General features: G+C 40.9%; 1 protein-coding gene across 2 annotated transcripts in view; it reads left to right on the top strand.

Moving 5' to 3' along the window:
• bbs9 (Bardet-Biedl syndrome 9) overlaps nucleotides 1–13,165 on the top strand; it is a 168,496-nt gene that overhangs the window by 927 nt on the left and 154,404 nt on the right. For both annotated transcript variants that reach the window (XM_054621257.1, XM_054621258.1), the window contains exons 2-5: nucleotides 1,178–1,296; nucleotides 2,184–2,337; nucleotides 8,231–8,295; nucleotides 8,421–8,534. In XM_054621257.1, the coding sequence (XP_054477232.1) occupies nucleotides 1,185–1,296; nucleotides 2,184–2,337; nucleotides 8,231–8,295; nucleotides 8,421–8,534 (445 nt within the window). In that variant the 5' untranslated portion in view covers nucleotides 1,178–1,184. The remainder of the gene's footprint in view (nucleotides 1–1,177; nucleotides 1,297–2,183; nucleotides 2,338–8,230; nucleotides 8,296–8,420; nucleotides 8,535–13,165) is intronic.

The raw sequence follows: 13,165 nt of genomic DNA on the forward strand, positions 1-13,165 counted from the left end.
CTGGAAAATGACAATGTCTTGGTCTTCTTGTTGTTATGACATATATGTATGTGTATTTATATATATATATATTTATATATAATATATATATATATGTGTGTATTACATACTGTCACACCCTGTTATATTAATAATAATAGTATATTGTTTGATATATATATATATATATATATATATGTGTGTGTGTGTATATGTGTGTGTGTTTACATACTGTCGCACCCTGATTATATTAATAATAATAGTATATTGTTTGATATATATATATTCTTCCAGCTTCATGCCTTAAGAAAGAATTAGTTGATTTAGTAGGAATATAGAAACAGAACGAGTTGCTAAAAGGTGCAGGTGATGTGCAACAGGTTGCTCCGATGAAAGTCAACAAAGCAACAATGATAAACAAGATGATACCATAACTCCTTTGACCTGTCATTGGTAGAAGAATTAACATCTTAACAATTCTGTATCATAAGAAAAAAGCAAACAACTGTTCCCCTTTTAAATAAAATACATACTAAGAATATCTGTACTTCCTTTCTGGCCTTGTCTCCCTTTAAAGCCTTTTAAACAACATATTTTTGGGAATATCTTGGTAGTAAAAGGTGTAATGTTCCTTTAACAATGGCAGTGTTCTGGAGATGGGATGGATTAGCTGCCCGCTCCACCTGCTCAGCACTTAGTGAGTAGAAAAGCTTATTGCCCTCCTACGTCCTCCTCATTCCCCCCCTCAACTCTCATACTCAGAATCCCCGGGGTCATGTGATTTAGTGTCCTGGTCTGCCATTGGCTGCAGGTGCACAAGAGCATTTGAGAGCCTCTTTGACATGTGGACAGGGTGGACAGTGGTCCGAGCTGTCACCATGCCAATGGCTCGAGCTCCACCCGTCTGGTAGAACTGATTATTGGTTGTTTGACTCTGTGCCAGCAGGATCAATCTGTGGAAAGAAGTGTGGAAGTAATGACGTGCCCTAAAGCAAGGCACCTAACTGCCCAACTTATTATTATTATTCTTGTTGCTGCTCGGTGAACATGAGATAATATTTTGTGCTATAAGTATCATCTACCAATCAATCAATAACTCATTATGAATTAGAAGGACTATATTTTATTGGATGAATCTGTGCATGTCACCTGCTCGGCAGAATAAATCCTAACACTTTCTCTCTCCCCGTCCAATCAGAGGCAGCATGTCTCTGTTCAAGGCCCGTGATTGGTGGTCGGCGGCGCTCGGCGAGGGGGAGGAGTTTGACCAGGGATGCCTATGTGTCGGAGACGTGGACAACAGTGGAACAGGACATGGTCAGTGTGTAGCGAGGAACCCAACTACCACAAAGCATGCAGACTAAATGTTCCCGTGTTGATGTTTGGATTTATGTCTCCCTCTTTTATGATCCCACTTTCAACTTATTGCCTCTTTAATACAGACGTAAATTTGTCAGTTGCTTGTTGTAAATGCAACTTGCAGATGTATGTCGGCAAGAAAATGACATCTTAAAGATTCTAAGGATCTACTGTACTTTGATTTTATTTTCCTCTATTTTTTACCACTTCTTTCAATCTGAAAATCAACTGCTTTGATATATATTTACCGGCCAAACTCACCTGTCACATCCAAAACCTAATGGTTGGCGATGTCTGATATCTGCTCATCTATAACGTTTAATGGATTAGGAATCGAGATGCACCAAAGGGAGGTCTTTTCTTCATTGGCTTCACACAAAAACACAATATAATCCCGCAGTCTGACAGTTAAACCAATAGCAACACAAAGAACAAAAGACGCACAAAAACAACCTGTCCATGAATCAAATCAGATATTCTTCTTGCCTGACATGACAGAAAGTAAACAAAAGGCTGTGAACACATATGATGGTTCTTTTTGATTTCATTAGCTTTTAAAACACAAAATGATTCTAAGCACTTGTACTTTGGCACTGACTGCTCTTACTGTGGTTTGTTTATTTGCAAGGGATGCTTGTACATCTTTTTGATGACATCATCCAACTCTTGACTGGAGTTTCAATTCATCTTGGGCAAAAAGCATCTGTCAGTTGAATGTTATATAATGAGTCTCCTGTAAACTATAGCCCAGTGCTTCAGGTTTCTGCCTGAAAAGAAGGTAATAAATTCCATCTTAACTTATCTCATACCACAATTTTTCCTCCTCTGTGTTTCCAACGTTGTAGACAAGGTGGTGGTGGGCAGCTACATGGGGATGCTGCGGATATTCTCCCCACATGCCAACAACAAGACCAGCGAGGGGGCTCTGGCCGAGGCCCTGCTTCTAGAAGTCCAGCTGCAAAACGCCATCGTCCAAGTGGAAGTGGGCAAGTTTGTCTCGTAAGTAGACCTCACAAACCCGGCCACCAAAGGGAGAATATTTTTATATTTGTCCTCTAAATGAAGTATGTTGAATGAATAAATCAGAGCATTTATTTCTGATAAGTAGTCAATGTTTTGAAAGGCTTTTTTGTTTCCTTTGACGGGTAAATTTGTCACAATTTTCAGTACGTTTGAGTTCAGCTCTATGACACTGGATATATTAGTATTTAGACACTAACTGGTGCTTCTGGTTTCAGTCTTAACACACAGCCACTCCTGATAAATCAAGTGACCACAGATCTGTTCTCTAACACCAGGATCATTGATGGTCTTGCTAATCCCCCCCTTCGTGGCTGCCCTGCTGTACTTGAGGCTGTCACCTGTATTAATGTTTTGTAGGTCAAATTGGCATTAACCTAATGTCCTCTGCAAAGAAACTTAAATCACCGTCTCACGAATGCAGAGCTCAACCTTATTGTGACATAACAGATAACACTCCTCTAAAGCAGTGATTCTCAAAGTGGGGTCCACGAGGAGTTTTCAGATATATTTATTTAAATTAGCGTGAAATATATCACGATATATACATGACAATATTATGGAAAAAAAGATCTGTATATATAACTCTGCCTCAGTGCAAAAGTGTTTTTGTTGTTGCAAATTTTGCTGTCATTCTGTCTTTTGTAAAGTCTGGGATCAGACCCCTAAATATATATAAATGTTTGTAAAAAATGTTTCATAGATTACCTTCTTATTGAAAAATTGACTACTCTTAGAATCTGCAAATAATTAAATTTCTATTAATAGTTTAATACGTGTCATACATCTTTCTAATAAAAAAAATAGGCAAAGTTAAATTATTCTAAAGAACAAACATTCAATTCAATTCAATTCAGTTTATTTTGTATAGCCCAGAATCACAAATTACAAATTTGCCTCAGAGTACACATGGCTTTACAATCTGTCCTTAGACACATCCTCTGTCCTTAGACATCCTCTGTCCTTCCCTCACATCGGCACAGGAAAAACTCCCCTAAAAACCCCTTTAACAGGGAGAAAAAAGGAAGAAACCTCTGGGAGAACGACAGAGGAGGGATCCTTCTCCCAGGATGGACAGAATGCAATAGATGTCATGTGTACAGAATGAACAGCATAACAGAGATACAACACATTCAATGTATATGACATAAATGATTCATATAATAAGACTACTTATAATAACAGCAGCAATTATTACAGTAGAATTATAGTTATGAAAATAGGGATAGTAATGTGATTAATAATAATAATGGAAGTAGCAGTGGGTGTCAGTCGGCTCACAGCAGGAGGCACGACTACGGTCCAGGTACCACAACGATTCATGGAAACCTGCAGAGCGAGAAAGCAAAAAGGGCTTCAGGGTGGAAGTAAAGCTAAAATGCGTAATGGTACAGGTAATAGTAATAGTAATGTGACTAGTAATAATAATAATGGAAGTAGCAGTCGGTGTCAGCAGGGCCGTAGCAGGATGCACGACCACGGTCCAGGTACAGCCACGATTTATAGAAGCCTGCGAAGCGAGAAAGCACAAAGACTCCAGGGTACAAGCAAGTCAATAAGCGTAATAGTACAGGCAATAATAATAGTAATGTGACTAATAATGATAGTGGTAGTAGTAGTGGGTGTCAGCAGGGCCTCAGTAGGTGGCACGATGACAGAGATCTAATATTTAAGAATCCACATTTAATTGTCCTGTTTTGATGCACTGTTGCATTGGTTGCCTTAACTTTTATTAAGTTAGTTTGTATAACTCCTCTTCTGTTGACTTTAAATAATTGAAGTGGCATAAACACAGTCTCTATAGGGTTTTGGGTGGTAACTGGGTGGTAACTGGGTGGTAACTGGGTGGGTAACTGGGTGGTAACTGGGTGGGTAAAGAGAAGTGTGAAAGACTGCGATGGAGGTATATTTTCTATCTTGAGAGGTCTGAAAAAAAGGAGAACTAAGTAAAGGCTGAGAGAAGTGTGAAAGGGTGAGCGCTCAGCTCTGCTTCTGCCCTAATCATAAATTAAAGTTTGTCCCTGGTTTATTTTCTATCTTGAGAGGTCTGAAAAAAAGGAGAACTAAGTAAAGGCTGAAAGAGGATGTACCAGATGTAAACATTACATCTTCCACCATTTGAGGGCTGCAACCAATGCACACAACATAAATGTTAAATAAAGGTTAAGTTAAATTATGTTTTCAATTAACTGATTAATCGTTTAGTCTAGTATAAACATCAAAAATAGAGGGATTAGCCCTTTAAAATCTACAATATTTTCCTCTTAGATATATTGAAGTAAAAAGCACAATATTTACCTCTGAGATGACAATATATGTTTCATGTTTTTTGCAGCTAAATTCTCACTCTTTGTTGTTTTTTCATGTTTTTTTTGTGATAGATTAGTTACAGGGATATTCCATTCTTGGCTTTCACACTTGCACTTCTTACTGTTGGTGGCATTGGAATTGATATGGCATATCATTTGAAACGGCTGGTTGTTAGTTAGTATGTCAGAGGTCACAGAGCTGTCGATGGACGTATTGGCCTGCTGTGGGAGTTGAACCATTGGACTTTAGATTACAGGACAGCTCCGTATGTCTCTGTGTTTGTGTGTTTACATATGTGTTCTGCGCTTTGAAAGGAGTCAGGTCTTTCTTTAACTCCATGTCACGACCTCTGGTGAATTATAAGCATTGATAGTATAGCTTATAATAAAGCCTTATTTTAAACTGCGTGGAGAAACGCCCGTTCATAACTCATCACACCGCTTTGTCATTCATAGAAAATCCCTCCAGCTGTTTTCTTAACCACCACATCAACGTGTCTTTTTATTTCCCCTGCGATTCATGCTTACCCAGAAACCACCACGTCAGGAGTCATGATTTACTACCATATATATCAGCCAACCAACGCCCCAAACATAGATGGGCTCATAACGTCGGGCTAACCGCTAAGCTGCTAGCATAGCTTGTCGGGTAAAATGTGCAAAGGCCTCCAGTGAAAATGATTTGATTTAGAAGATGATTAATTGACCCCCTCACAGCCAAAACTATTTGAATGGGAAGGAAAGGAATGGTGTGGGATGACAGGATCGGGCCGAAAGGTCACTAACTGGACAGTTTAATCCACTTTAGACTTTACCAAGCAGGAAATGGAACTGAAACTTGTGTTGTTTTTATTCAAACCTGTGTGTGTCTTGCTCTGATCTTCAAGGTAGCAGACCTAGATTTTTCTATCCTCTTCCCTTGACTCCTCTTCTCACATCTGAGGTTGGATGGACTAAGACGAGAGGAGGCGAGGAACAAATCGAGGAGACATAGATACCGTGTTTGCGTCTGCTTGAGGTCGCCATATTAGGTTCGCTAGTTAACGGATGCAAAAATCCAGACTTCTCTACAAAATCAACTGTAACTTTCTTGATTCTGAGCAGATTTTCATTAGGTTTGGTTTGTTATAAAGCTGAGAAATTGAATACTGGTTACTTATTGTAAAGAAATCCGTAAAGAAAAACAATAACCTTCCTCTGGGTCATGCAATCTCCGATCTATGAATACATAATTTACACTTGATGTGTTTCTGGTTATATGGAACTTTTTTTAGTCAAATACATTATGTTTATGTGTGATTGTCAGTGCAAAGAGCGAGAAAGAGGATAAAAAGACAGAGGACAGAGAGAAAATCAAGAGCAGGAAGAACCAGGTGAGAAAGTGGACAGATAGTGAAGTCAGGATTATTAAAGTAATGAAACAGTAACAGAAAAAAAAACACCCCATTGCATTCAAAATAGAATACATTACTACTCATACTACTTTAGATAGTTCTGGTCATGGGATTGAGTCTTTGTCTCTGGTTTCATTAAATAACTGCGGGTGTAAACGCGTGTATTATATTGAAATCTCATGTTACTACTTACTAGTAATTCATTTAAAGTATTATTGTTGTAAATTAAAATATCATATATAGAAAAATATAAATGTATTAACCCTCTGAACCCCCAAAACCCGCCAGTGGGATGGAAAAGCATGTTTCCTTTATACCTTTTAATGAATACCTAACCTGGATACCCTTTTTACTGCCACACTGGGTTGAACAAACGGGGAGGATATGAGCATGGAGTTGCAATTCTTAAAAATCTGTGAGAAAAAGTGAAGAAGTGTGTCCTTACCGCTTCAGAATTTCTGGCAAACACTTTACAGTGATTGTTTGCTGTGGTGAGAGAGAGTTTCAGCTCTTCAGGCCAGTTTGAAATAAACAATAAATCAGAGATAAGCCTCTCCCCCTATGTATTAAACTACACGAGGCATTGAACCCCTTAACCCTGGCAGCCTGTAGCCGTTGATCCGAACGCCGTACCTCCCGTCTCCTTTCTGTGGCCGCACATCAACCGTCCAGAGAGCGAGAGTTTTCTGGGAACAGCTCTGGTGGTTTTTGCCTCGATGGCTTCACCGCGTCATCACGCCGCGAGCGCAATCCAACTAAATCAGTCCGCTTTGGAAGACGTCGTGTTTGGTTACCTGCGGTTTTTCATTCTTCAGAGACGGGTGGGCATTTTTTTGGAGGCCGGCCTTCGACAGAGGAGCACGTTGTAAATATTGTCAGGGCTGACCCGAGGCGGGCAGATGGTGAAAGGTTTTGTTTCAGCACCGACCCTCAGTGGGTTTTTTTTTCCAAAGGAAGGAATAAAGAAAACTTGTGGGAACCAGTTTTCTGCTCCCTTGTTGTTCTTCTCTCGACAAACATTTCAAACAGCGGTTGGAAGCAAGTGAGGCGGCCGTTGTTCTGCGTCCAAAGAGTGGACGGATTCCTTCTCTGATGGTTTTGTGGTTAAAGGGAAATGAGTGAAAATCTAGGATCAGCATCACCGAGACCATCATCTACACCTCGACCAAAAACCAGTGTTTAAAAAAATCCACCAGCTGTTACAGTGATTATTCTAGAAGTTTAAATGTATGGATCCCACCCCTTTAAGCTGAAAACACAGGTTCAACCACAGGGGCAGGAAGCATTGGCAATGCTGAGGTGTCTTTGAGCAAGAAACTGATTCTTGACCACCTGACCTCTGACCTCTGATGTCTACATGGAGTCACTGTAGAGTGCTGCAGTCAGCATTTTTTTACTTCTTGTTCCCTGGTCTCGAGTCGATGTTGTTTTTTTAAATGTTTTTTTGGTCAGATGGTAAATGGACTTGTACTAGTCTTCTGACCACTCAAAGCTACAAAGCACAGCCTACGGGAGCAATTTGGGGTAAAGTGTCTTGCTCAAGGGCCACATGGACACGGACTGGAGGAGCCGGGGATCAAACATTCATACTAAAGGAAGACCTGCTCTTTCAGCCACAGCCGCCCAGAATACTAAAAACTAAAGTCTTAACAAAGTTTAAGAGATTTTAACGTTTTGTTCTGCAACATAAAATATGTCAGTAAATACTCCATTCATGAAATTGTGGTGGTGACGTTAAGTCATGTGACCATGGTGTCATTTGTTTATAGCCTAATGTTTGCTTTTTACTTTCACGCTTCATAAATCCTAAAACGAGTGTTCATTTGTGAAGATTATCCAGCTGAATAAAATGTGTAAATATCATAAATGTTTGTTTGCCACAGAGATTATTTTTTGCAATAATCCAAAATCCAATCGAAAAAAATCAAACATTGGCTTTTTGTCACGAGAACCAGAGTGATGCTTACTTCAGGGTCGGCCTACAAAAATGCGACATCCCTGCATCTCAACAACCTTTAGAAACAAAACAATGCTGCATAGGAAGGTTCATTCTCTATTTTAAGCTATTATTAAAATATTTCAGTTTTGTATTATTCGCCATCGGCTTCACTGTTTTCCATGATGATTCTGATTGTGGTTGTGAAACGACTGTTTTTGTCATCTTCTCAGGTGTTCGGACCTCCTTCATCTGGCTGTTCTTCACCCCAGGAAGTGTTCAATCTACTCTGTTTCAGGTAACTCTTTTTTTCTGTTATGTTCTCTGTATCTCCTCCCACTTTGATTGTTTTCATCAGTTATGTTAAGTGATCTATCGACTTGCATACGGACTTGTTTTTTTATTTCTCATCTGTGTTTGCAGGCACTGCAGGGAACGTGGAGCACGGTGACCAGTACCAGCTGAAGTTGGTTTACGAGCACAACCTGAAGAGGACGGTCTGCAACATGACATACGGCACCTTTGGAGGCGTCACAGGTATGACTCGACATTTTAACACTTATTTTAGCATCTGACTCATTTCTCATTTAATTTAACTTATTTTTTTATTTATTTAATTACAGTGCACTTGAATCAACATTTAAGTTTCCCCCTTAATGTAAAAGTGCCAGAGTTAGCTAATTTTCGTCTGATGTCCCTGGGCTGGTTATTACAATTTAGTGGCCAAATATTATCAGTACAATTCAACAGCAGACACTATAGTACAATACTGTACAGCACAATACTATATAATACAATAAAAGACATAAACTTGCCCTAAACTGAACCTAAATCTCTCTTAGGCTCAGTTTAGTGCAAGGTTTAGGGTTCGTTGTGTACTTGCGATGTTTAAGATTTGGAGGCCAGAGAATTCATCGTGTCAGCAAGTGTAAAAGTACACATGTGCGTACTTGTGCGAACATCTGTGCCATGTGCCTTGGCAAACGAGGTAATTGGCAGAACTGGACAAATACATAAAACTATAAAAAAGTCTGTAAGAGGAGCGAAGGATGGAAAGAGAGAGAGAGAGTGAGAGGTCATATAGCTGCACTCTCTACAGTCAATTGGGCTTTTGGAAAAACCAAGTAGGGGAAAGCCCTTCAGTAGTCTGCATCCAAGAAAAACACACACGCAGACAGACACGCACACACGGGGAACCCCCTTTAAAGTAGAGAAAATGGCATTTCCAAAATAAAGGCTGTATTGTCGAGGTGTGTATGTGAGTGTGTGTAGAGAAATTACCAGACTCTGCGGCCTGGCATGATGGACCCTCCATTCACTCGGTGTTTACAGTCTGACTGTGTGTGTGTGTGTGTGTGTGTGTGTGTGTGTTGATTGATAGAAAGAACAGTGTGGGCTCGTTAAAACCAAGTCCTCGGCCTGTGGTGGATCCACGTGCGTGACCTGCGAGTGTGTCTTGTGCGTTTTCCACGTGCCGTTTTCTGGTATTACCAAACCGTACGTCAGGTTTTGGAAGATGTAATTACGAGCTCCCGTGCTTTAAAATCTCTCTCGCTCCCAAAAACACACAGCCTTTGTTCCAGACACATAGAGACACAAACACACACATACACTTACAAGTACTTACAACACATGTGAAGATGAGCCACTGAAATACACACACATACAGACAAAAACATCTAATTGGCGTCGTCCTCTCTCCTCCTGCTCTTCACCGCTGTCACCACTAGATGGCGGTGCAGGCCGTTGAATTTTGCAGTTCCTACAGCTTAATGAATGGGATCCTGTATTGCCTCTTGCAGGGAAATTCCCTTCTTTTAAATACAAAAAAAAACACCTCAAGACGGAGGTCAGAGTTCAACTACAGAGCAGCTCTACCTGGATCTGGTAGTGATTCAGCGTCTACCTCAAGGGCACTCCGGCAGTTTGGGGACGTCTGTAACACATAGCGATATTTCTAACACTTAAAACTGTTTTTTAAATTCAAATTTTCACTTTTTAATGTACCACGTTACTCCCCTTTATATGATAACTTCCTTTTTGTATTAGATAACCAGACCAGCATCGTACTTACAAGATAAATAACTGACAAAAATAGAAAATAACCAATGTAGAAGTTAAGGAACTTGAGAGTAAAAATGGCATACAGGTTGAATTTCAGCATCAAGTTCTCAATCTTCATTTTGCATATATTTGATTTGTGTTGCATTAACTTACCTGCACTTCTGTTGCTGATTTCATAACCTCTTGATGGTTCAACTCAAACCCGAATAGATAAATCCAGAATATATTAAATGCAATATCAAGACAAGGCTGAAAAATGACCGAATTTATTTTCCTAACCTACAAATCTCTCATTATCATGCTCTTATGTTGACATGTTAAACAATCTTTGTTCCCTTTATTCAACTGTTGCAGATGCACCTTTAATTTAACATCTGACTCACAGAAGAGGTTGCTTCATTCATCTCGTCATTGTTGTGTACGTACGAGATGTTTGGAGTCCTGGAAGCTGCTTCTGAGATCACCTCACCGTTTCACACAGTTTACATGAAAATGAGCAGATCTCACGGTTGATTTGCTGGAACGCGCTCACACACACACACACACACACGTAATGCTTTGCAGACACTCGCAGAAGCGCAAACACAAATACAGAAATATAGATATCCACAAAGTTCCAAACATATGCACATTTGTCTGTGTGTCTGTGTGTGTCTGTCTGTGTGTGTGTCTATAATTGCAGCCATTTAGCGGTGCTGTAGGCGCTGTAATAGCAGCTCTGTACTAATACTGCTCTAATAGCTGGGCTGCCTTTGGGTTTGGGTCACATTCAGGCCACACACACGCTCTCTCACACACACACACACACACACACACACACACACACACACACACACACACACACACACACACACATACACACACTCACTGGCCAAAGCTTGAAAACACCAGTCCATGCTTGGACACATAAACAGTAGTGTGTGTATATATGACATAGGAACAAAAGAAATTGGCACACACACACACACACACACACACACACACACATGTCTCACGCACACTCCTTCTCCCTCTCCCATGTGGAGGTTAGGCTCCGCCCACTGCGCTGTGCGGCCAGCCTCTGTGCTTTGTTGGCCGCTCCGTGTGCTTGTTGGACATGTCTTATTAATGACACTAATGCAGGCCCGTTTCCTCCGCTGTGTCTGAGCGGCGGCGGCGCTCTCATACAGGGCTCTTTGACACGTTATACCCGGGCGTAGGCGTGTGAAATTACACATGCACACGTTGCTATTATGGCTCAGCCCTGGCTCTCATTTTCAGTACGTAGCACTTTTCTTTATTATTGATGATGCTGCGCCTCGTCTGGCTGTCTGAGGAGGTGGTGTTATTTAACTTTAGTGCTTCTTTTCAGGGCGGGAAGAAACGACCACCTGATACGAGGAAGGTCCACTCCTCCGTTATCCAGCTGTTGGAGTCACCTCTGGAGTCATGATTTAAACAAAGCAGCTTTATATTCATGTTTCAGTCAGTCGACAAACCAATGGGTGGTGTAATGATGATTATGTCCACTTATTTTATACAGTCTGGGGCCTAAACAAATGGGATATATACGATCTCTAGGAAAAGCTGTGCATTTTATTGTAAAAATTTGAATTAATGACTTTTCTGCAATTTTTAACACTTTGCAAAGTCATCCAGTGGTCCGGATTGGACCCTTTGGCGGCCATTTCTGGCCCGCGGGCTGCATGTTTGTCATCTATGAGCTGGAGCTTGAGTACTTCCAGAGATTTTCCACATTAAGGACAGTTACACACTCACAAACACAGCCTATGAACTGTGAACTGAAGACAATAACATTTATTCTCTAAGAAAACAGATTAAATAGGTTTCTGTTTTCTTAGCAAAAATTACCTGGTGTAGCAGACAAAACACCACCCCCCCAACACACACACACACACACACACACACACACACACACACACACACACACACACACACACACACACACACACACACACACAGAAACACACACACATGCATGAGTGTATATCCACACATATGCAGACATTCGCCATTGGGTCGTTATCATACATTGTATTATGCATACTTCAGGGCGTGTCGGCGGTGTGTTAACGGCCACCATGAACTCTGCTCGTCACACACACACACACACACACACACACACACACACACACACACACACACAGACACACATACACACACACGTGTTTACACAGAATAGGTGTGTAGGAGTGGGCAGCTTTTCTGTCTAAATCCTTGGTGATAGATGGTGTGTGTGTGTGTGTGTGTGTGTGTGTGTGTGTGTGTGTGTGTGTGTGTGTGTGTGTGTGTGTGTGTGTGTGTGTGTGTGTGTGTGTGTGTGTGTGTGTGTGTGTGTTGCGCTGTAGGTGGCTGCCTCCTGACCTCTGGTTGATGGCAGCGTGAGTTTTAATAGCGCGTTGAGGCCTAATTATAGTTCTCCGGTCACAGCCGCACTGCTTTATGGCCGTGTGTGTGTGTGTGTGTGTGTGTGTGTGTGTGTGTGTGTGTGTGTGTGTGTGTGTGTGTGTGTGTGTGTGTGTGTGTGTGTGTGTGTGTGTGTGTGTGTGTGTGTGTGGTGTGTCGCTGTGTTTGTGTGTGTTGGGGATTAGTATGTCCTACATTAGGCCTCTCCTAACAAACACACAGGCTTGTACGCATTCATACACATAGCCAGGTGTGTGTGTGTGTGTGTGTGTGTGTGTGTGTGTGTGTGTGTGTGTGTGTGTGTGTGTGTGTGTGTGTGTGTGTGTTAATGGAGATATGTTAATGGAGATATCAGATTCAGCCGGAGGGAGAAACACACCTCATAGCACAACAGGACATCGCGGCTGAAATGAAACAGAAGTCATTAATGTTCAGGATTGTTGGTTCTTTGTGTTTAAATACTCAAAAGTTTTAAAACGTCAGAAAAAACAGAATATATATATATTATTTATTTATATTTAGGCAACAACGATTGTTCTTATACACATTTAACAATTTTCTCTTCTTGCACAAGATGTAGGATTGAAGGTAAAACACACCAAGAGTGAGGAAGTTTTCTTGGGAAAGAAGTTCAAACCCCTCCCACTTTCACACCTCCACAGACCTGGCCACAAATGGCTGTCGCATAATCCTTTTCA

This window comes from Anoplopoma fimbria, chromosome 20 (genome assembly GCF_027596085.1).
Source record: "Anoplopoma fimbria isolate UVic2021 breed Golden Eagle Sablefish chromosome 20, Afim_UVic_2022, whole genome shotgun sequence".
NCBI lineage: Eukaryota > Metazoa > Chordata > Actinopteri > Perciformes > Anoplopomatidae > Anoplopoma > Anoplopoma fimbria.